This window comes from Fonsecaea pedrosoi (genome assembly GCF_000835455.1).
Source record: "Fonsecaea pedrosoi CBS 271.37 unplaced genomic scaffold supercont1.4, whole genome shotgun sequence".
Classification (NCBI taxonomy): Eukaryota; Fungi; Ascomycota; class Eurotiomycetes; order Chaetothyriales; family Herpotrichiellaceae; genus Fonsecaea; species Fonsecaea pedrosoi.
Genome location: NW_013550612.1, coordinates 617293 through 637996, shown reverse-complemented (window position 1 = coordinate 637996; position 20704 = coordinate 617293). Strand labels below are relative to the sequence as shown.

At 53.1% G+C, this 20704-nt stretch overlaps 9 protein-coding genes across 9 annotated transcripts; 5 read left to right on the top strand and 4 right to left on the bottom strand.

Moving 5' to 3' along the window:
* Positions 1-723: 723 nt before the first annotated feature.
* Positions 724-1884, top strand: Z517_06006 (uncharacterized protein; the record flags this gene model as incomplete). The annotated part of the gene is made up of 1 exon (XM_013427748.1): positions 724-1884. One exon carries the CDS (start codon positions 724-726, stop codon positions 1882-1884), a length of 1161 nt encoding a protein of 386 aa, XP_013283202.1.
* A 126-nt stretch (positions 1885-2010) lies between these two features.
* Positions 2011-3748, bottom strand: Z517_06005 (uncharacterized protein; the record flags this gene model as incomplete). Its single annotated transcript, XM_013427747.1, has 2 exons — positions 2011-3048; positions 3131-3748. 2 exons carry the CDS (start codon positions 3746-3748, stop codon positions 2011-2013), a joined length of 1656 nt encoding a protein of 551 aa, XP_013283201.1.
* Positions 3749-4640: 892 nt separating this feature from the next.
* Positions 4641-6316, top strand: Z517_06004 (uncharacterized protein; the record flags this gene model as incomplete). Its single annotated transcript, XM_013427746.1, has 3 exons — positions 4641-4936; positions 5017-5593; positions 5654-6316. 3 exons carry the CDS (start codon positions 4641-4643, stop codon positions 6314-6316), a joined length of 1536 nt encoding a protein of 511 aa, XP_013283200.1.
* A 546-nt stretch (positions 6317-6862) lies between these two features.
* Z517_06003 (uncharacterized protein) lies at positions 6863-7984 on the bottom strand (the record flags this gene model as incomplete). The annotated part of the gene is made up of 1 exon (XM_013427745.1): positions 6863-7984. The coding sequence occupies one exon, from the start codon at positions 7982-7984 to the stop codon at positions 6863-6865; it is 1122 nt and encodes a 373-aa protein (XP_013283199.1).
* Positions 7985-8692: 708 nt separating this feature from the next.
* Z517_06002 (uncharacterized protein) lies at positions 8693-10165 on the top strand (the record flags this gene model as incomplete). The annotated part of the gene is made up of 3 exons (XM_013427744.1): positions 8693-8928; positions 8984-9091; positions 9172-10165. 3 exons carry the CDS (start codon positions 8693-8695, stop codon positions 10163-10165), a joined length of 1338 nt encoding a protein of 445 aa, XP_013283198.1.
* Positions 10166-10801: 636 nt separating this feature from the next.
* On the top strand, positions 10802-11884 carry Z517_06001 (uncharacterized protein; the record flags this gene model as incomplete). The annotated part of the gene is made up of 1 exon (XM_013427743.1): positions 10802-11884. The coding sequence occupies one exon, from the start codon at positions 10802-10804 to the stop codon at positions 11882-11884; it is 1083 nt and encodes a 360-aa protein (XP_013283197.1).
* A 91-nt stretch (positions 11885-11975) lies between these two features.
* Z517_06000 (uncharacterized protein) lies at positions 11976-13608 on the bottom strand (the record flags this gene model as incomplete). The annotated part of the gene is made up of 2 exons (XM_013427742.1): positions 11976-12624; positions 12683-13608. 2 exons carry the CDS (start codon positions 13606-13608, stop codon positions 11976-11978), a joined length of 1575 nt encoding a protein of 524 aa, XP_013283196.1.
* A 1314-nt stretch (positions 13609-14922) lies between these two features.
* On the top strand, positions 14923-16195 carry Z517_05999 (uncharacterized protein; the record flags this gene model as incomplete). Its single annotated transcript, XM_013427741.1, has 3 exons — positions 14923-15439; positions 15557-15914; positions 16018-16195. The coding sequence occupies 3 exons, from the start codon at positions 14923-14925 to the stop codon at positions 16193-16195; spliced, it is 1053 nt and encodes a 350-aa protein (XP_013283195.1).
* Positions 16196-16564: 369 nt separating this feature from the next.
* On the bottom strand, positions 16565-19921 carry Z517_05998 (uncharacterized protein; the record flags this gene model as incomplete). The annotated part of the gene is made up of 1 exon (XM_013427740.1): positions 16565-19921. The coding sequence occupies one exon, from the start codon at positions 19919-19921 to the stop codon at positions 16565-16567; it is 3357 nt and encodes a 1118-aa protein (XP_013283194.1).
* Between the last annotated feature and the right edge of the window lie 783 nt (positions 19922-20704).

Sequence of the window (20704 nt, the reverse complement as noted above, 5' to 3'; positions counted from 1 at the left end):
TTCAAGACGCATTGAATTTCGAATGCAAGCTGTGTTACAGCTGCCTCAATTGGGGGTCATGTAAGCTTGGTACTTGCCGTGACAGAGAGGGTACGGTTTAATATCCTCTCGCGTTTTACCTCTAAGATCGCTTACAGCCGTTACGATGATTTGCACTCTGGCCGTATACCCGATGCTGGAAACGACGAAGTTTGAGCGGTGGGGGATGTCACCAAGGCACTGCACTATCCAGATGGCAGTGATGATGCTTTACCGCCTCCGTGGCGTTTAGGTCTCAACTCCCTCACATCAACAGCCAGTTCATTCCTGTTATGGGCAGCATATGACAAGATTAATAGGCCGGGGCCGAAACACAACAACAGATCGAGATCACTCCACTCCAGAAACCCCTGAGGGATGGTGATCTCTCCCTGCTGTCAAAGGCATCCACGCCCTTACTTCGTGCCGCGGACGGGGTTAAGCGTGAGACTCGCTCACCACTCTGCGCAACTCCGTGTACAATTATTGGGATAGAACACTGAAGTCGAATAACCACCAGTTTCCACGGAGCCATTCACAGGACAAGAATTGGAAATCGTCTTGAGACATTCCAATGTGGAATTTAGTAGGTATAGGATTACAAATCCAAGCATGTCTCAAAAACACCTGCGCCTGCTCGAATCTGGAGATGTGAGTAGTAAACCCAGCACTTTGACCGCCTGAAGCACTAGAACCGCTCTCATCATGTCTGGTGAACGGTTGTTCTCACCTTTACAGCTCGGCAATGTCAAACTCGGCCACCGGATCGTCATGGCGCCGTTGACACGATTCCGAGCCGACGATGACGGTGTTCCCATGGAATTTGTACCTCTCTACTACGCACAACGTGCGTCGACGCCGGGGACGCTTCTCATCACCGAGGCCACATTGATTAGTCCTCGGGCATCAGGCGTGGCCAATGTGCCAGGAATCTGGAGTTCGAAACACATTGCCGCTTGGAAGAAGGTCACAGACGCCGTGCATGAGAAGAAATGCTTCATTTTCCTTCAACTCTGGGCTTTGGGTCGGAGGGCAGATCCTGACCTCCTCCAGCGAGCCGAAGGTGGTCCTTATCCCTTGGTCAGTGCAAGCGCGGTGCCCCTGAGCAAAGACGCTCCAGTACCCCGCGCCTTGTCGCACGAGGAAATCCAAATGTTCATCGACGACTACGCTGCGGCGGCGAGGAATGCCATGGCGGCTAGGTTCGACGGGGTCGAGATCCATGGCGCCAACGGCTATCTTCCAGACCAATTCCTCCAAGACGTGTGCAATCGCCGCACCGACGACTACGGTGGAAGTATCGAGAACCGTGCCCGTTTCCCCCTGCAAGTCACCAAAGAGCTCATTGCTGCCGTCGGCGACAACAAAAGGGTTGCGATCCGTCTCTCGCCGTGGACTGATTTTGACGGTCAGAGAATGGCAGACCCGGTGCCTCAATTCTCTCACCTGATTTCTGAGCTCAAGAAACTCGACCTAGCTTATTTGCATCTCGTAGAGAGTCGCTACGCCGGCGACGTGGCGAACGCATCGTACCACGTCTTGACCCGACGGAACGACCCCTTCATCCAGCTCTGGGGATCCGAGGCTCCGATCATCCTCGCCGGCGGCTTCACGGCCGAGACGGCGAAGAAGGCCACGGACGAGGTATACACAAACTCGAACCTGTGTGTCGCCTTTGGCCGCTTCTACATAAGCACGCCTGACTTGCCGTACAGACTTGTCGAGGGTCTTCCGTTGAACCCCTACCATCGAGAATCCTTCTACCTGAAGATGAGTCCGGCGGGGTATACCGACTATCCTTGCAGTCCTGAATACATGGCAGCTCAGCATGCTGACATGAGCGGGGGAGTAACTGCTCTCGTATAATAGTTTTCGGGTATTAGCCGGGCTAAAGGGGGTTATCTAGAAAAACAATAGCATAGTAGTTCCAGGACCTGAATCTGCTCCATCCATCACCCCTCTGACGTATGGCTCAAAATCGCTACTTTTGAACTACCGCTGTGTAATGGGCGTCCTTTCCCACCAAAACTGACACTGTTCATCATAACAAGTCTCGTGGACCAACTCAGCCGGCATCCCCGCGTCGCCGCCGACCAATTCCCTATTCCCCTTTCCCAGGACCATGGTGAGCGGTTGATCGGGGGTGTAGGGCTTCCACTCTGGTCGATGCTTGTATCTGCCGCGCAACTTGTTTGGATCGCCGTCGTTGCAGATGAAGCTCGTCAGGTAGGCGTGGAACATGCCCGAGACCTCCTTTTGCGCCCCGGAGAGCGACGTGGTCTCCTGGTCGTATGTCTCGTACTTCAGGTTGTCTGCGTGCGCGGCGCCGTTGAGCAGCGTCGTCCACACGTCCCAGTGGTAGAGGTACACGGGCGGTGCGCCCGGCAGGGACGAGGCGTAATGTGCAGTCTGGCGGACCGGGGCGATGAGAGCGAATTGGCCATACGCCGCTTCTGTACGCATGAACTGCGGCCAGATACCGACGCTGCTGACACGCTCATCTTGGTACGTGGGATCGCCGGTCGACGGATCCGGATAGAGCGCATCCAGCCGGGCAATGTCCTCGTCAGGCAAACTGGGAAGCAGCACCCGCATGAACTGTGTGAACTGCTCGGGTTTGGACAGTGTCTTGTCCACGTACAACGATCCCTCGTGCGAACAGAACCCGGTCAAGATGGGGATTTTGTAGTACCTTTGCTGGCGCCAGCTCTCGGTCGGGGCCTGGCGAATGATATCACCGTCGATGACGGGCCGGAAGGCCCATTGCATCGTAGCCTTGTACTTGTTGAAGACGGTATCTTGGGCCGCAGAGATGACAGAGAGGGGCAGCTTGCGGAGAAAGTCGAACGTGTCGGCCGCGGGGAGATCTTGTCGGCAGCCCGTCGCGGCGAGAAAGTCTTGAAAGTATCGTTCAATCGCGTCGGCGTCGTAACGTCGACAGTCCCTCGTCATGGCAGATCCAGATTGGATGATTGCTCGGTGGAACGGACCGGGGTTATCGTCGCTGTAGTGAAGAATCAGGTGTCCAATCTATGTTTTGAGTGGTCAGCACCCTCATCTCGTTGTAGATCCAGCTTTGCTTCCCTTCCAGGAGGGATTTTGGAGAACTTACAGCAATTGCGCCGGCAGACAGTCCCATCAGGGTCACATTATGCTTGTCACCACCAAATGCGTGAATGTTGTCCTGGACCCAATGGAGCAGGAACCTTTGGTCCTGGAACCCCAGGTTCAGAATACCTTCTTCCGCAGATCTCCTGGATGGGAGAAACCCAAGTGCCCCGACGCGGTAGTTGAACGACACGGCCACGAAAGGCTGCTCCGACCAGGCCACCATGGACGCGGTGTTCTGCATTGATGAGTTACCCCGGTTGAACGCCCCTCCATGGATGTAGACGAGCACTGGTAAAAGAGTGCCGTCGGCGTGCTTCGGCCTTGGTCTAAAAATGTTTACCGTCAAGCAGTCCTCGCCGTAGACGAGAGGGATGCGAGGCGGAATCAAAGGGTTTCCTGGGGCGGCCTTGCCATAACTCGAAGCGTCAAACGTCTCGGTCGAGGGCTCGAGGGCAGCAGGTGGTCGAAAGCGGAGGGCTCCCACTGGAGGTTGCGCGTAAGGGCAACCCAAGAAACATTCGACCGGCTGAGGCAGTCCATCTGTTTGCACGATACCCTTCAGCTTTCCTTGCGGCAGGGTCACAATTGGCGATTGGACCCCTTCCGGTTCTGAACCCATTGGCTTATCTCGTTGATGATATGACTCCAGGGCTGTCGGGAGGTAAGATCGAGCAATACCATGTATCGAAGAGACAGACACAGAAGAAAAAAGTTATCTCGCGAATCTATGTGTCTGATACTAGCGGGAATTGTATCAACTTTTTAACGATAACCATACATCTCAACATCGGCCATGGACCTGGACATGTCCACATCTCATCCTAGAGAGTACTCGGTACACGTTTGCTTGAGCCTTTGCCGGCACACTCGACACAGCGGGCGGAGCTCGACCTCGGGTTTACGCGAGATTGGAGAAACACTCCGCGATGCAGTTCATCTCCATACAGGGCTGGAAGACAGATGTTTGGCATGGAAAAGGTGGAGAAATATACCGAGTGGTACTCTTGTGGAGATTCTCATGGGCCAATCGGGTAATGCGCAGATATACTCTCATGGTCTTCCCGAATTATGGTCTGATTGACTCTAGTTCCCAGAAACATCTGGGGTTTGTGCCAGTGGGCAGAAACTCTCCAGCATTTGCCAAGGGACAAGATTTGCCACTGCGAGATTAGCAACGGAGTTGACCTCGAGACAATGAAAAACTCTAGGCTATCCCCTTTTTTATCATTATCGCCATGGTCTCGGCACTCTTCGTGGCTTTCCTACAGCTGGTTCTGGGTCGAATCCGGGGAAGAGGAGCTCGCTCGTTGGGTCTGTAGGGTTTGCCCTGTGTCGTTGCAGGTATAAAGACACAATGACTTGACTGGAGAATATCCGTCGAGGGAGAAGGGTCATGTTCGTCCAATTTTGCTTCATTGTCATCACCAGCATCCGACAAAATTTCGACTGCGACCGCATGCACAAGCTGCTGGTGCTCTGAGAAGCGCACGTTGTATATCTCCTAGCCCACAATGCCGCCGACTACCGAGGACAGGAAGGATGCTGTTGCTGCCGAAAAAACCTTCGACATCGAGGAACCTGTCAAAGTCACCAAAGAGGCCGACGCTGCGCTTTCATATGTTGTCGGTGAAGCTGTCACGTACAGCGCCGAAGACAACAAGCGCATCCGGCGGATCATCGACCGTCATATCATCCCCTGGATGTTCTTGACGTTCACGGTGCAATATTTCGACAAAACAGCCTTGAGCTATGCTTCTGTCATGGGCATCGTCAAAGATACCCATTTGTCGAGCTCTCAATATGCGTGGTATGTACTTGGCTCGTTGACTCGCGCTTTTCCACGTCCAGGAGAGTTGTACAGATGGCTAACACTAATTGCTGATGCAGGTTGGGTTCCATTTTCTACTTCGGATACCTGGCATTCGCCTATCCACACAACCGGCTCATGCAGCGCTATCCTCTGGCCACATATATCTCTGGTGTCATTATCGCGTGGGGAGGGGTGCTCTGTCTGCATGCCGCGTGTACCAACTTTGCGAGTCTGATGGTCGTTCGCTTCTTCCTTGGTGCCCTCGAGGGCGCAGTCACGGCCGGGTTCGTGCTCATCACAGCCCGGTGGTATCAGCGAGATGAACAAGCTACACGGACCGCATTTTGGTACATCGGAAACTCGGCGGCGCAGATTGGGGGAGGTGCTTTCGCATACGGTGTCGCCTCGGGCTTTTTGGGCAACCCCAGCATCACCTTTCCGGGTTGGAAGGCCCTGTTCGTCCTCTCTGGCGGACTGACCGCCATCTTTGGTGCTTTCATGTTCTATTTCTTTCCGGAATCCCCTCTGACGGCCAAATGGCTGGACGAACACGATCGACGCATCGCTATTGAACGTCTCCGGGTCAACCAGCAAGGTATTGGGAGCAAAGTTTTCAAGTGGCCACAGTTTCGTGAAGCATTCACAGATTCAAGAGTACGTCGTGGTCAACGTCAGGCTTATATCTTTTCATTTTTGCTAATGGCATCACCGCAGACGTGGCTTTGTTGCATCTTTTGTATCTTGTGGTTGATTCCATCTGGCGGCTTGACCCTGTTCTTCGCCCTTCTGATCCAAGGCTGGGGGTTCGACGCCCGAACGACGCTCCACCTCAGCATGCCCAGTGGCCTGACGCAGATTGTGACGAATCTCTTCTTTCCCTACCTTGCAGGCCGACTCAAGAATCGAATGTTGACGGCTCTTCTCGCGATGCTACTCAGCATCGCCTCAATCGCCATCATGACGGGCCTGGCCAGCGAGGGCCCCACGGCATACCGCTACGGACAACTGGTCGTCTACTACGTGATCCTGGGCAACTCGCCGTCCCCACTCATCCTGATCTTCAGCATCGTCAGCACCAACGTCGCCGGCTACACCAAGAAGACGACCGTCAACGCCCTGGTCTTGATCGCGTACTGCGTCGGCTTCCTGATCGGCCCTCAGACATTCCAGGATCCCCCGTACTACACCAAAGCAAAGTACACCATCCTGGGCGTCTACCTGGCCTCGTCGTTGTGCATCTTCGGCCTGTGGTTCCTCAACTGGCGCGAGAATAAAAGGCGCGACGCCATTGCCGGCGACCTCCCTCCTCAGCCCGAGGGCCAGGAGTTCTTGGACCTGACGGACATGGAAAACAAGTATTTCCGCTACGCACTCTGAAAAGAAAGTGGCCATGGATGTTCTGTGGAGCTTTAAACAGAGTTCGACTTGTCACGATCAGAGAGCTGGCTATAGAAGCAAGAGAGATTGTGCAATAGGCAGTCTCACATAGTGTCATGGACAATCAAAGCGGTGAATATCTAACTAGCAGCGTATATCAGACGCGGTCCGCACTTGTTCGACGCTCTTTGATCTGTCACATGCATAATAATCCCTCGAATACCTGCATTGAGTCCTGGAGGACCGATTTGTGGGCAGGTTTCATTGCTGCCTATACAACTCGTTGGTTTAAGAACCGGTCTTTGTACAGAGTATAGCTTTTTATTGGGAAACACTCCGGACGCAGTCTAATGCGCGACCTTAAAATCGTAACAAAAGATGACCTCCGAGTACACTATATCAAACAGTGGAGCTCTGTTAGAAGGAGATGGGCGCCTCAGGGTTAACTGGAAACGCCGTTGTTTCAATTGGACTTGATTTCCAACACAGTCAGACGAACTGAGAACTCGGCGAAACCATTCACTACTCGCCACGGCCTTCTTCGCTCTAGAGACTCGGTCCCGTTCTCTTGGTGATGTCAATCTCGTACCCGGCGTTCTGCTTTCGCAATGTGAACTGGATCGCGCGATCCTTGGACAACGCCTGCAGTCGCGACAGGAGCGTAGTGGCATCCTGTCGGGTAGCTTCGACGGGCTCGCCGTCCTCCGCGATCGTGATTGGGACGAGTGAGCAGCCCGACACTTTGCCCTGGGACCAAGTGACTTTCGCCAGCGCGCCGATGTTGGACAGCGTGGTCTGCAGACTGCTCCAGTCATAAGGGGGGTATGTGCGCCAGCTGTCGGCGGGGGTGACGATGTTGTTGCTGAAGATGAAGTTTCCCAGGGAGTAGAAGATGGGGCACCCCTCGTGCCATTCCACGCCCTGCACGACGTGCGGGTGGTGGCCGAAGACGGCCGACGCGCCGGCCTCGACCATCGCGCGCGCCAGGGGCCGCTGGTACGTGGCGACCTCGTCCTGCGTCCTGTGGATCCACCCGTACGGCACGCCCCAGTGGATGGCCACGAGGACGACGTCGGCCCGGGTCCTCGCGTGGCGGATCGTCTGCAAAAGCATCTCCTCGTCCGGCTTGTACGTCTCGGTCTCGACGAAGGGCGCCATCCCGGGGGACTCGTCGATCGTGACCGTGTCGACGACGTATTTGCTGAAGACGCGGACGCCTGCCAGGCCTGGCCGCGATGCGCCCGCCCCGGCGCCGTTGGGCAACGTCGTCGTCACGCCCATGTACGCCACCCTGACCCCGTTGAGGGTCTTGAGGAACGGCGCGTACGCTTGGAAAATGTCCGCCCCGGTGCCGACGTGGGCAACGCCGACTCTGTCGAGGGCTTGCGACGTCATGCGCAGGCCCTCCATGCCGTAGTCCATGGCGTGGTTGTTGGCGACCGTGACGACGTCGACGCCAATCTCTCGGATCACACTCGCGTGCTGCGGATCGCATCTCAGGGCGATCAACTTTTCCGCGGGATACCCGTCTTTGCAGAATGGCATTTCGAGGTTCGCAAAGCACGAGTCTGCCGCTCGGAGCCTGTCGTACACGGTTCCAGGGCCCGGCGTCCGGTTGAGCTTGTCATTGAGAACAATGTCTCCTGCGGCAAGGATCGATACAGACATGAAGGGCTTGATGAGTGATTCTTCACAGTAAAATACTTCTTGAATGCAGTCAGGTATTTAGAAGTGAGATCTGGGGATTGTCGTTGCTTGCTATGTCCGGGGATCAAATACGCCCATGTGCGTGGCAATAATAAAACCACAATTACCTGTTAGAGGGTTCATCTTTGCACAATATGTCAGAATACACAACGTGATACCCATGGCTAGCTAGTTCTCTTCAGTGTATAACCAGTGCGGATAACTTTTCAGTTTCATTACCCTGCCGGGACCCTGACAACGGCACAAAGCGACTCTTGACCTGGTAGGCTAGGGTGTGAGACCTATCAGCCTATCCGACTACCTCGTACATGGATCCAAGACGGGTTTGAGCGTAGACCACACCTGCCGAAGCGCTTTTCACCGATGCCAATGTGGGGAAGAGAATATCCTGGAAAGGCTAGTCCGGCTCTTAGTTGATGCTTCAGTATGTCGAATGCCGAATCTTGTGGGTCCAGCAAAGAATCCCTGATTAGCAAGCAAACCCGATGTGATAAGGTGACAAGACCCCATTTCTTCAGAGAATACTGTTACGCCGGAGTATCGGGGACGGAGAAATAGAGGATATATGTTCAAAAGGGACTTGATATCCCGTCCCGTCATCAAAGAGTGTACACTGTATTTCTTGTTCATATCAGTTCTTCCTCGACAATAGTACCAAGTAAGCTTACAATGGCCGCTCCATATACCGTCCACACGTCGACGCTGTTCGACCCGAAGAAAAAGGCATTTGTCAACGATATCTCAATCACCGTCAACCCCAAGACAGGCCTGATTGAGGCAGTCTCGCAAAGGCCGGCGGGGTCGCTGGGTGATTCGGTCCCAGAGGGTGATGTCGACCTTCGCGGAAGGATTGTCATGCCGGGTTTTGTGGACGCGCACACACACGTCTTTCTGCACTCATACGAGTCAGTGTCTCTCCTCTCAAACCGTTGTAACGCAAAACCTGATGCTTGGGTACAGTGAACGAGCATCGCTGGTGCAGAAACGCGACGAGAGCACCGTCGAAAGGATTGTCCGCGCTGTGAATCACGTCCGAACAGCTCTGCTTGCAGGCTACACGACCTATCGGTAAGATTCTCCCTGGATGCTCCTCCTATCTTTGGCTGTCTGGAAAAGTATCATCCCGCGGATTCCTTATGAATTGATAGGGATTTGAGCTCCGAGTCAATGGGAGAAGGCGACGCTCAGCTGCGCGACTGCATCAACCGCGGCTTCACGCCCGGTCCCCGGATGTTCGTCGCGACACGTGCTCTCGCCAGCACGGGATCCTATGAGCCACGCACAGAGAACTCTTCAGGCGGTGTGTGCCTTCCAATGGGGGGAGAGGCGGTCGACGGTCCAGAGGCAGTGCGCACCGCGGTGAGGCGACGCTTGGCCGCTGGGGCAGACGTGATCAAGTTCTTCGCCGACTACCGTCGCCGGATCATGCGATACCCGCCTGCGCAACAGCACCCTTACAAAGTCGGCGTGACGCATCCTCCGGCCGATCCGAACCCGGACCTGCTCGTGTTCGCCAAGGACGAGGTCGAGGCCCTGGTCCAGGAAGCTGCAATGGGAAAGGCACCTGTGGCATGTCACGCGGGTACCATCGAGGGCGCCAGGATCGCCATCGAGGCCGGTGTGCACACTCTGGAACATGCCTATTTCGCGGACAGAGAGCTCTTTGAGCTGATGAAGGCGAAGAACGTTGTCTTCTGTCCCACCCTTGCTGTCTGTGAGCGGGTCCACCACCGACGGTACCATGAGATCAAAGCACAGGCAAAGCTGGCCTACGACGTCGGCGTGCGCTTGGCCTGTGGAGGAGACACGGGCCCTTATCCCCACGGCCAAGGCGTGCGGGAAATGGAGCTCATGCTTGAGGCTGGTATTCCACTGGAAGATGTACTGGAGTCGTGCTTCGTGGGAGGCTGGGAGGCTTGCGGAGGAGACCTGTGCGGAATGCGGTTTGGATGGTTTGAAGAGGGGACGAGGGCCGATATCATCGCTCTCGCTACAGACCCGAGGGAGGATCAGAGTGCGCTGAGAAAGGTCGACTTTGTCATGAAGGACGGTCAGATCTGGAAAAGAGACGGAAAGGGTGTCGGACTGTATCATGACAACCACGTGTGGGATCAGACGGGTGCCTACGTCCCTCCTAAATAGTTTTAATGTGCATCATGTTGCGAAGACTTCTTTTCTTGTTGCGCAACTAGACTCTGTTTATACGGACACAGGCTCTTCTCAAGACCAAGAAGTAGCTATTATGCGCCAGAGTATTGCCATCACACATAGGTCCTCAGCAGACTTGGATTCGAGCGAGTTAACCCGGACTTGGTAAACGCGTAATCTTGTGTTCGTTCTCGCCCGCATTCGACCATGAGACTCGGGTATGCGGCATTGATAAAAGGCCAACAGACCGTGGTAACCGGTATTATGGCTTGAAACAGACACTATCGCCCCATCCAGAGATGTCTAGAGGAGCCGCGAATCCCCGATCCACCCCCACGGCGACAGTCGAAAAGGTTACGACTGCCCTCGCTGAGATCCGTCTACCAGTGCGTGGCGCAGAGTTTGAAAGACGCGGGTTTTGAGCCTGTTGGAACTAAAGTCAAGAGATTTGGTGACCGTCCATGAGAATTATAAGATTCACACCTGTGAGGAGAAATCAATCTTCAAGGAATACTCCCCGTGTGGCACAGGTTTTGATTTTGCTCGTCTTTGTTGTTGTGATCCTTGTGCCATCAAGTTTGCGCAGGACATCTCCGAACCGACCAGATGGCGATCCAAAGCAGAGTTACCATGGACCATCCAGTGATCAAAACAGTCCATTGCTCGGGCACTCCTTACGAGATTGGCCATCAGCACGGCGCGGCTGCGGCTACTGAAGTCCACAGCAACATCAAAACATACACTGGCTTCTTCCAGGAAACAGCCCAGATCACTTGGGAGTCGGCACGAGAGCGGGCCGTGAGACAATTTGTTCCTACTCTCGATGCCAAGTATCCTGAAATCCTTGAAGAGATGGCCGGAATTGCCGCCGGGGCCGGTCGTGGTCTGACACGCGACGACATATTGACCCTCAACGTCCGCAGTGAGATCTGTCTGACCAACTACACGGACGGGTGTACGTCGATCAGCCAGGTAGGACCAGATGGAACAATGTTTCTGGCCCAGAATTGGGACTGGTTGGAAGAACTGCAAAACGGAATGGTTCTTCTACACATCCAACCCCAAGGGTCTGGTCATGAAATGAGATTTCTCGGCGAAGCCGGTATCGTTGGCAAAATAGGCATGAACAGTGCTGGTTTCGGCTTGTGCATGAATGCCATCCGCTCCGGCGCTTTCAATAACGCCAATCTGCCCGTTCATGTCATGTCGCGTCGTCTCCTGCAATTCGCCACGAGCGTTGACGAGGCGCTTGCCATCTTGAACGAATTTGGCTTGGCCAGCACAAGCAACTATATGTTTGCCGACGCAGAGGGCAGCCATGTCGATGTTGAGTGTTCTCCAAGGGGTAACGTCTTGATCTCGCCACACGATGGATATGTGGCACACACAAACCATTTGTACGGACCCGATCGACCCCTTAAACTGGTTGATCACCCTGCCGCGAATTCTTTCTCCCGACTGGACCGCATACGAGAGCTCACTTTGGCCGATGCGAAGGCCAGCACACCCCTATCATTTCAATCTCTTCGTCACCGACTCTCAGATGAGCAAGGGTTGCCATTCTCAATATGCAGGGACAGACCTGCTGGGGCTGTGGGGATGGAAAGAATGACCACCTTAGCTTGCATTATGATGGAGTTAAAGAGTCGTACAGGCAAGGTGTTGATCGGTCGACCATGCGATAGTCTACCCACTGTAGAATGGGCATTTTAGATAGAAGAAACACCTCGCAGCGTGTTGAAAGAAGAATAATAGAGGGTTCCCTCGAGAGTTTCTGTGCGGAGAAGCATTGCATCGTGGCCGACTATAGCACTTGCCAGAGTGTTTCGACCACTGTCTCCCAGGCATTCACAAAAGCTGATCCGGCCTTCCACCGTGCTGAAAATGACGCCAGCAGGCTGGACACTTTCACGATTGGCCCCAGCGCGGGGCCGGGCCCCGTTGCAGATATGGTCTGCAGTCGTGGGCCTGATAGGCGGTGTTGGTGAACAAGACCAGCGGCCCAGATGACACCAGCTATAAGTACATGCTCAGCTGTCATCCATATACTGATGATGGAGGTGGTTTGGTTCAATCGAGTGTAATGGTCGATAAGGACAGAGGCAGATTCAGTAATCAGGTGCACCATTCTGGGGGACGGAGCGTTCATACCGACACCGTTTCCGAATCTGTCCGAGTCGATAAAGAGCGGACTCAGAGCAAGATAGAGCCGGGCAGAAGACAAACTAATCTCAGACCCTGCCGAGGCCACCTGGAGAAATTGGGGGATTAGTGCCTCGAGATATCTCTCGCTTGGAACTGGCACCGTGGCCAGGGTTCGGTGAATACGATGTAGTGAACTTTCAACACCAAGCTCATTCGAAAGTGCATGTAGAGGAGAGACATGGTCGGCTGATGGTCGCAAATAAGTTTGCAAGAACAACGACGGACGTCCGAAATGAAGAGATGCCAAACTATTGGAGCCGATGTTAAGTCGCGAGCACAAAGTAGAGAAGAACATGTGATAAATACCTTTCCAGCTTGAGGAGGACACGCTCGAGCCTTTCCAAGTCGGGGTCGAGGTTGGGCTGTCCAAGCGGTCCAGCCGCCTGCAAGTCTTCCATTGTCGAAGCAGCCCTTCCCAAAAGATCCCAAAGTTGCCCAGAGCTTGGAGAGATCAATTCAATCATGGATAGTGCACATAGAGCAGTGCATGCCCATCTGAGTGTATTGCTTGAAACTCGACATCCTCCATTGCAGAGAGCTAGCTTCTCGACATCCTCCCTGAATCGGGAAGAAATGTTGGACAGGATGGGATCGACATCTCGAGTAATCAGAGCAGATGAGATGGCAAAAATGATGGTCAGCGAACACGCCATTGGGTCGTCTTTGTTCGACCCAGCCCATTTCAAAGGGTTTTCGTACGTTGACAGATCTGACTCATGCTCAATGGGAAGGAGGGCATACTCGGTTGCTACCGTTCGGAAGTAATTCTCGATGATGGCGCGTTGCGTCGATGGCGGTACGAGGGAATGCAACTCTACCTTCCGCAAGTCAATGTTGGTCAGAAAGGAGGTCATGGAGCGTGGCTCGTCAAGATTTGTCGAATGAAATGGAGAATTGGGAAATAGGTGCCTTCCTAGGTGCAAATTGTCGGTCATTTGCCCTCGACCCGTGGACTTCAAGAAGGACTGAATAAGTCGAGCTGAAGTTCCGGGTCCCAGATAAGCGATTCGTGTTGGCGACGGAAGTTCGTCACAAGCCGCCACTTCCAGGTGATATCCTTGCATGGATAGCGGCACTGCTTCGAACTCTGACGATTCGCTGGCGCTCTCTTGATCGGCAGTTTGCTGGATCTCCAGCTGAAGTGCCTGAACCTTTTGTTGCAGGGAGAAAAGATACCTGGCTTTATGAGTCTCGTTCATAAACAAGATACAGAGATGAACACGAACGCGCATGGTATTTCCTCTCCAATGGAATCATCCCAAAAGAAACACTCAACGTCAGCTTGTTGACAATGTCGACAGGCCGGCAAAGCACGATCACACTGTCATTGACACGAAAGTCAGTTGTAAAATTCAAACTCGTCGACTCCTCAAGCTGTATCGTCGTTCTCACCTTGATTCTCCGCTTGCGACATCTAGTACAGACTTGAAAAGCCATGCTCAAGGTATCCGACCACTCAAGTGGAGTGTCCATTGACGACAATTCATACGCTGCTGGTTTTTTCTGAGGAGAGTTCTGGTGTCGAAGGTTTTCCCTAACAAAATACCTGTCCGGGCTTGGACGGCACCACGTGATGGTTCTTGGACGAGGTGCGACTTAATTGGAATGTCAAAACTACTCGGTATATACCGACAAAAATAATTGGGCATTTACTAGTGCACTAGCGGACCATCATTATAGTACCTTAGCAATGGTAACCCTATCAGTCACATTCTGTTTGTATGTACACGTAAATCACTGATCACGCCCATGTACCTCGTACCAATATGAGTACTCGGTATGCTCTATATAGTCACGATGTTTCTCCATTGGGTCACACAGAACACAATACTGCCCTTCAAAAGCCATCTAGGATACAGTCAACGGGCTTGGCTGCACTTTAGATCCCACGCCGTCAAGATAATAGACACCAAGCTGATCATAATGTGACCCGTATGGGAATTGCTCAATGTCCAGTGTTTTACCTATTACGCTGTAGTCTCCTCATGTGAAGAATGACAACCCGGCATTTTAATGCGTATACGCCACCAACCGAGCTCTGTGAGAAAGGATCTTTTGGTATGATTGCCGGATTGGTAAGCGCGTGCCACACAATCAAGTCCCGAACCTGTCGAGAATACGCGATCTGAATGTTATCCCCTAAGGTGAACCCATCATTTTTGCGACAAGCTGACAAAAAAATTCCCCGTCCGCGAAGTCCAGCACCGGCCTAAACCGCATTTGACAAAGACGAGGCTGATCGCAATGGCGACACGACGTTAATTAATAATAATAGGGACTGGCGACTGCCCAACTTGGTGCAAAAGTCCGCTCAACGGCTGAAGTCTAAGGTCGTAGGGCAGGTGGACCCTTGGGCTGTCGACCTATTCACCCTTCACTTTGATCCTGTCATTCTGGGATGTGGGGTTGGCTATACGAACATACGACATGATCGTGGGTTGTGGCCCAGAGTACAAAGAGGGCAAAGAGTGACTTGTTTGGATCCTTGATTTCATCTGCTGAGTTTCTGACGCAGAGATAAAGAAAGGAAAAGAGAGGATAAAAATATGGCTCATGTCCAACCCACAACCCGCAAAGCATATCGTCGCACCGACGACTACACGCCCGGCAAACCGAGGGTCGAGCTCGTGACGGAACCGCTACCGCTTCCCCTCGCAGCCACGTCCGTCTTGATCAGGGTCCACGCCGTGTCCCTCAACTACCGAGACGCCAACATCGCCAACGGCGGGAACCCTTGGCCGGTGACGCCGCATGGAATCCTGTGCAACGACGCCGCTGGGGAGATTATAGCGGTGGGCGAAGGCGTGAGAAAGTTCCGGGTCGGCGATCGCGTGGCGCCCATCATCGACACGGAGAACCTCACAGGTCGAGAGTCGGCGAGGTCTTGGTTAGCCGCCGACGAGGACGGCGTGCTGGCGGATTACTTGGTCTTCAGCGAGGAGAAGCTCACAAAACTGCCAGAGCACCTGGACTGGGCAGAAGCCAGCCTCATCCCGTGCGCGGGAGTCACTGCATGGGCTGCCTTGAAGGATATCGGTGTGGGCAAGAGCATCTTGATCCAAGGTATGTTTGTTAAATGCAGCCCCAAAAGTTTCTTCACAGTGAAGGGGCCCATTTCCTTCGTCCCGCAAGCGCCAGCAACAACCCCTTCATCCAAAACTAACAAAAAGACGGTCAAAGGCACCGGCGGCGTCGCCATGATCGCTCTCAAGCTAGGCCGAACGGCCGGGCTCAAAGTGATCCTCAGCTCGTCGAGCGACGCCAAATTTGGGCGGATCAAGGCCCAGTTCCCAACCCCACCGCTCCTCACGGTCAACTACGCCAAAAACCCCCAGTGGCACCAAGAAGTCCTGGATCTCACGGGCGGTGCGGGCGTCGATCTCGTGCTGGAGATGGGTGGCACCCAGACCCTGGTCAAGAGCATGAAGTGTACCCGGCGCGGCGGGACCGTCAGCCAGGTCGGCTACTTGAGCAAGCAGAGCCTCGACGACCTGGCAGAGTTCGTCCCAGTTCTCATCGACCGGAGGATTATCTTAAGGTGAGAGAGAGCAAGACACAATACCCAACCCCCTGGAGTTTCCCACTTCCCTGCATACACATCCATTTCGCGGGGAGAGGGGGAAAACTAATGCTAGAACCAGGGGAATCAATGGCGGATCGAAACTCGAGCAGGAAGATCTCTGTGCCGCTATATCAGCCACCCAAATGAGGTTCAATGACATTATAGACAAGGTCTACGACTTTACCCAGGCTGATGAGGCAATCGAGGACATCTGGCAGGGGAGACAGGTCGGTAAGCTTGTGATTCAGATACCTTGAGGGACAAATCCCTCAGAATCTTCAGGGTATAGAAATCTGTTTTTGGGTGTTTGCAGTTGAGTCCCTTAACGGTGCAGCCCTTGACTTCGCACTCTATACGTATATAAATGCCAGTTCGAACAAAGATATTGAATGGTTGCCCTCGTGCAAGGTGTCCAACATTGTATTCCACGCACCAAACACACAGTGATGGCTTATCAACCATTTGTCTGGAGCAATCATGTATACGTCAGTGCCAGCTCCCCATTGCACAGCAGGAATCCAACTGCTGAAGCTCGACCATCTGACTTCCAGATTTTCAGACGCCATTATCCAGCTGTTCGACCCAGTCGGACATCCGACACCAGACAGATATCGATGCAGGCGAAGTTATTCGTCGTCATCACTGTCGAGCACCGTCCGTGCACCTTTTCGTCGTCCGTGACTCGCCGCTTTGTCTCTAGCCACTGGAGAAACACGTATCGGGGAGCTGTGGGTTTTGGCCTTGCATGCATTAATTTTTTTCGTCTTTGCAGAAACGAGAGCCTCTAGATCAGGAAGGTCATCATCCACGGCGTCGTAATCGATGCTTTGCTGGGATACGTAGAATCGTTTCTCCGCCTGGATCTCTCTCTCTTGGAGGATAGGTGAAGAACCCGGTATCTTCCGTGGAGGAGAAAACAGGTTATCATCGGTACTATCATCAAGCACCGATGTGACGGGTCGTCCAACCTCTGAGGGATGGGAAGGTCTGGGATCCGCTTCTTCGTCGTCGATGAAACTGTCATTGTCGTCATACTCGCCGATAGAGCTACTCCGGAAGGTGCCGCTAGATACAGCTGTTAGAGGAAGTGCTCGAGGTTTCGGGTTCGTTCTATGAGCTCTGTTCACATGCGTTGACTGTTCCGTTTCCAGCAACCTAGGCAAGGCCTCGTCGTCCTCTGGGAGCATCACATATTCCGATGGCCGACTCCAACCTTGTCTTGGATTCCGCATGGCTCTGAAGGCTCCCACCAAAGTCTTCGTTGTCCTTGAGTGTTTGACGGCAGCCGTCTTTCCGAGCTGCCGCTGTTGGTGTGGGTAAGCGTCGAACCGCACGATTTGGATGTACTCGTCTTCGGCGCCCGCGAGTCGGACATAGCGGTCTTCGAGATCCCTCTCCTCGGTTTCGGACAACAGCACGTCGTTCAAAGCAGGTAATGCGGCGAGATCGCGGTCCTTCTTCAACTCTACACGCTTTGCTGGAACCTCCTTAGTCTTGGATCTCTCGTTCTTCTTTCCATTCCCTAAGAAGGTGAAGCCCGTCTCAACGCCATCCGGCATATGGAACTTCTTCGGCGGCTTTTTGGCATTCTTGGGCTTCCGCCTCGCGGGCTCAACCGAGCCAGGCTGCGTATTCTCGACCGGAATATCCACCACACGTTTGTCGACCGCGGGTACGATTTCTTTAGGTACGATTCTCGCCGACGATTCTTCATGGAAATTGAACTCCTTGCCACTTGCAATCTTTTCCTGCATCTTTTGATAATTGTCCTCTGAGTGGGCAAAATCGGATTCTTCTTTGCCACGCATCATGAGCAAAACGATACTTCCGGCCCGCTTGCGCCCTGTCCGGCCCATGCGTTGTAGCATTCTGATAGGCGATTTCGAGCAATCATAGCACACAATCAAGTCGACTTCACCGATGTCGAGACCTTCTTCCCCGATTGACGTTGCGACAATAGTGTTGTACTTTCCCGCTTTGAATTGTTTGATAACGCTCAATTGCGTCTTCTGATCCATCCCTTCGGAGCCACCTTTCGTGCCTGACTGACCAACAAACACATGTGCTCGGATCATAGGACCATGGCGATTTAGTACTCTGACAATTTCCTCGGCACTGTCCCGATAGTGCGTAAAAATCATGATTCTAGTGTTCGAAGAACTGGCGTCGTTGCTACCACTTCGACTCTCACCGGCATCCATGAAGTGATTAAGCACGACCGTCTTCAAGTAAGACAGTTTGGGATGTCCGATAAACTCGGGGTTGTTAATCCACCCCTTGAGCCGAACCATCAGTTTCTTGAAGTTTTCATCGTCCACAATTTGTTTCGCGTATTTGCCGCCACCGGAGGCCTCGCCTGCAAAAATGTTCATCTTGTGGTAGAAAGGTCCAATGCCATGGTACTTCAACAATTCGATGTTATGCGCCAGACTCATTAGAGTAGAAGAAATAGCTTTGATCATGCCTTTCACAGAATGTGGAGCTCTTCTGCCAGCTTCTGACAATTGCCACCTTTCCCAAGCCTTCTTCAAACCGAAAAGGGTGATCATTCGCGGGTCCTTCCCCCAAGAAGCGCCTTGAGAGTGCAACTTGTTCAACAGAGGTTGCAGTGTTGCTGAAAGCATCTCTAACGACATGGTGATCTCGTCCGAGTTTTCAAAGATCTGGGTTTCGACATTTCGCTTGTGAACGAATTCGCGTATATCCAACGATTCCTCGGTCCTGATTTCGACTCTAGCGATTCCGAGACCATCGATCACTTCTTGCACCTTTTCTACGTCTTTCCCTGGAGTTGCTGTAAGAGCCAGGACACGAAAACTGGAGTTGTATCGTCTCAAAAATTTGACCACTTCCACGTACGCATAACTTCCGGTTGCCTTGTGTGCCTCGTCCACCACAACTAGCACAATCCTTTTGGGATCACAGTACCCATGTTTGAGATCGTTGATCAAGGTCTGAGGCGTCATGAAGAAAACCCTCTTCTCTTGCCACTCCTCTGCTCTGATCGCTGGAGAGACTTCCCCAGTCAACATCGTGGTCTGAGATCGCGGGATACCAGCAATGTTGAAGCAGGCATCAACTTGCTGCGAGACTAGTGGTTTTGTCGGCGCCACAAAGACAATTTGTGCACTTTTCGTCCATCGATACCAGTTCAGCATGATGGTAGCGGCAATGAATGTCTTCCCGAGGCCGGTGGGCAAGGCGACCAATACATTGTGAAAAAGGCCCTTGTGCACAATGTTATATTGGTAGTCTCGAATTCGACCAAGATTTGTAGGATAGACCCACGTAGCCAAAGCATCATAATCTAAATCATGATGAGTTGGGGGCTCATTTCGATTTGCCAGTGGCCAGTTGTGGACCCTGGATTGCGATTGCGTCGCATGAGGCTGCGTAGTATGAATGCCGTGCAGAGTGGTTTGACGGAAAGAGTTAGATTTCTGTAGAGGACGAGGAGCAGGATTGCGAATGATACCGCCCTGAACACTTCCTAGGATTGCGTTGTCATTTCTATTCGTCGTGCTGTCACAGTCGTTCAAGGCTTCCAATAGTTCGAGATCATCCTCATCCACTTCAAACTCATCACTATGGGTAGCGATCTGGGAACCACGGCTTACGGTGGTAGTACGATGTCTCTCGGCGGAAGATGAGGGCGACAGGTTTTTCCGAGGTTTCATCCACCTTGCACCTCTGATTCTAGATGGACTGGAATGTTGCTGAGTTAATTGTGTGACAAAGGTATCTGCCGGACGGTCCCCATACTGGGGAACATAGATGCGTTCTTCATACTTGGATTTTCTGTTTTCTTTTCCGGCGGCATCCTCGTTTGTCGGCAAATCGTAATGGTCGTGCTCCGAGCATGAGGAATCGTCGGAATTGGAATCAAGTCGGCGGCGCTTCCGAGCGCGCGGATTCAGATCGCGTTGGGAACTGGGGACTAGAACATCAGAGTCGTCTCCGGTCTCATCATCTAGAAAGTCCATAGCTTGGGCAACTTAGAACCTGGCGGAGGGCTGATAACTTTGGTGCAACTTCGAGAGAGGTGGGAGTGACGTGGTGGAGACCGCGGCACGCGGAAAAACACGCCAAGGGTTGGAAACGCGACAGCACGTGATGTCAGTCGCGCCATTCCCTGTCGATATATTGAACTCACACATCGCGATTTATTGTATGCCCAACAAAAGCAAGCTTGGTCGGAGCCTACGGGATGAGCCCCTTCCTACTGCACATGCCGAAGTGTGCACGAAAGGGTGCACAATATGTGGTGGGACCAGCCGCAAAGACGGCTGCTGGACTCTGTTCTACTTGGTGCTACTTGTCAATCAAGATACTGAATGCCTTGTACAGTAAACCGGGTCAGGGGCCTATATGGAATTTTAGACGGTTATATCAAGGTCGTCACCTTCGAAGTCGTCCTCCAGGAGGCTCGAGTCGTCATCGCGATATTGCTCTCGAGGAAGTCGACCGGACAAGCTTGATTCGCAAATTTGGTTGTTGTTGTTGAGCTGCGGGTCAAAGATGTTTATAATGGGCTCTCTACTGTCTTTGCGGGATATACTTGTAATATGCGGACAAGGCATATAACCCGGAACTGCGTACTCGGTACAAGCAACCAATACAATTAGCTGCGCGCAGAGACGTTGGCGAGGTCATCGATCGACACGGAGCTTGACTGCAGATCACTGGCAATCCGTCTCTCCGTGCTGGACCTTGAATCGAGTTTCCTGGACCTGTCACTAGCCGGCGTATTCGCTTTAGCAGCCATT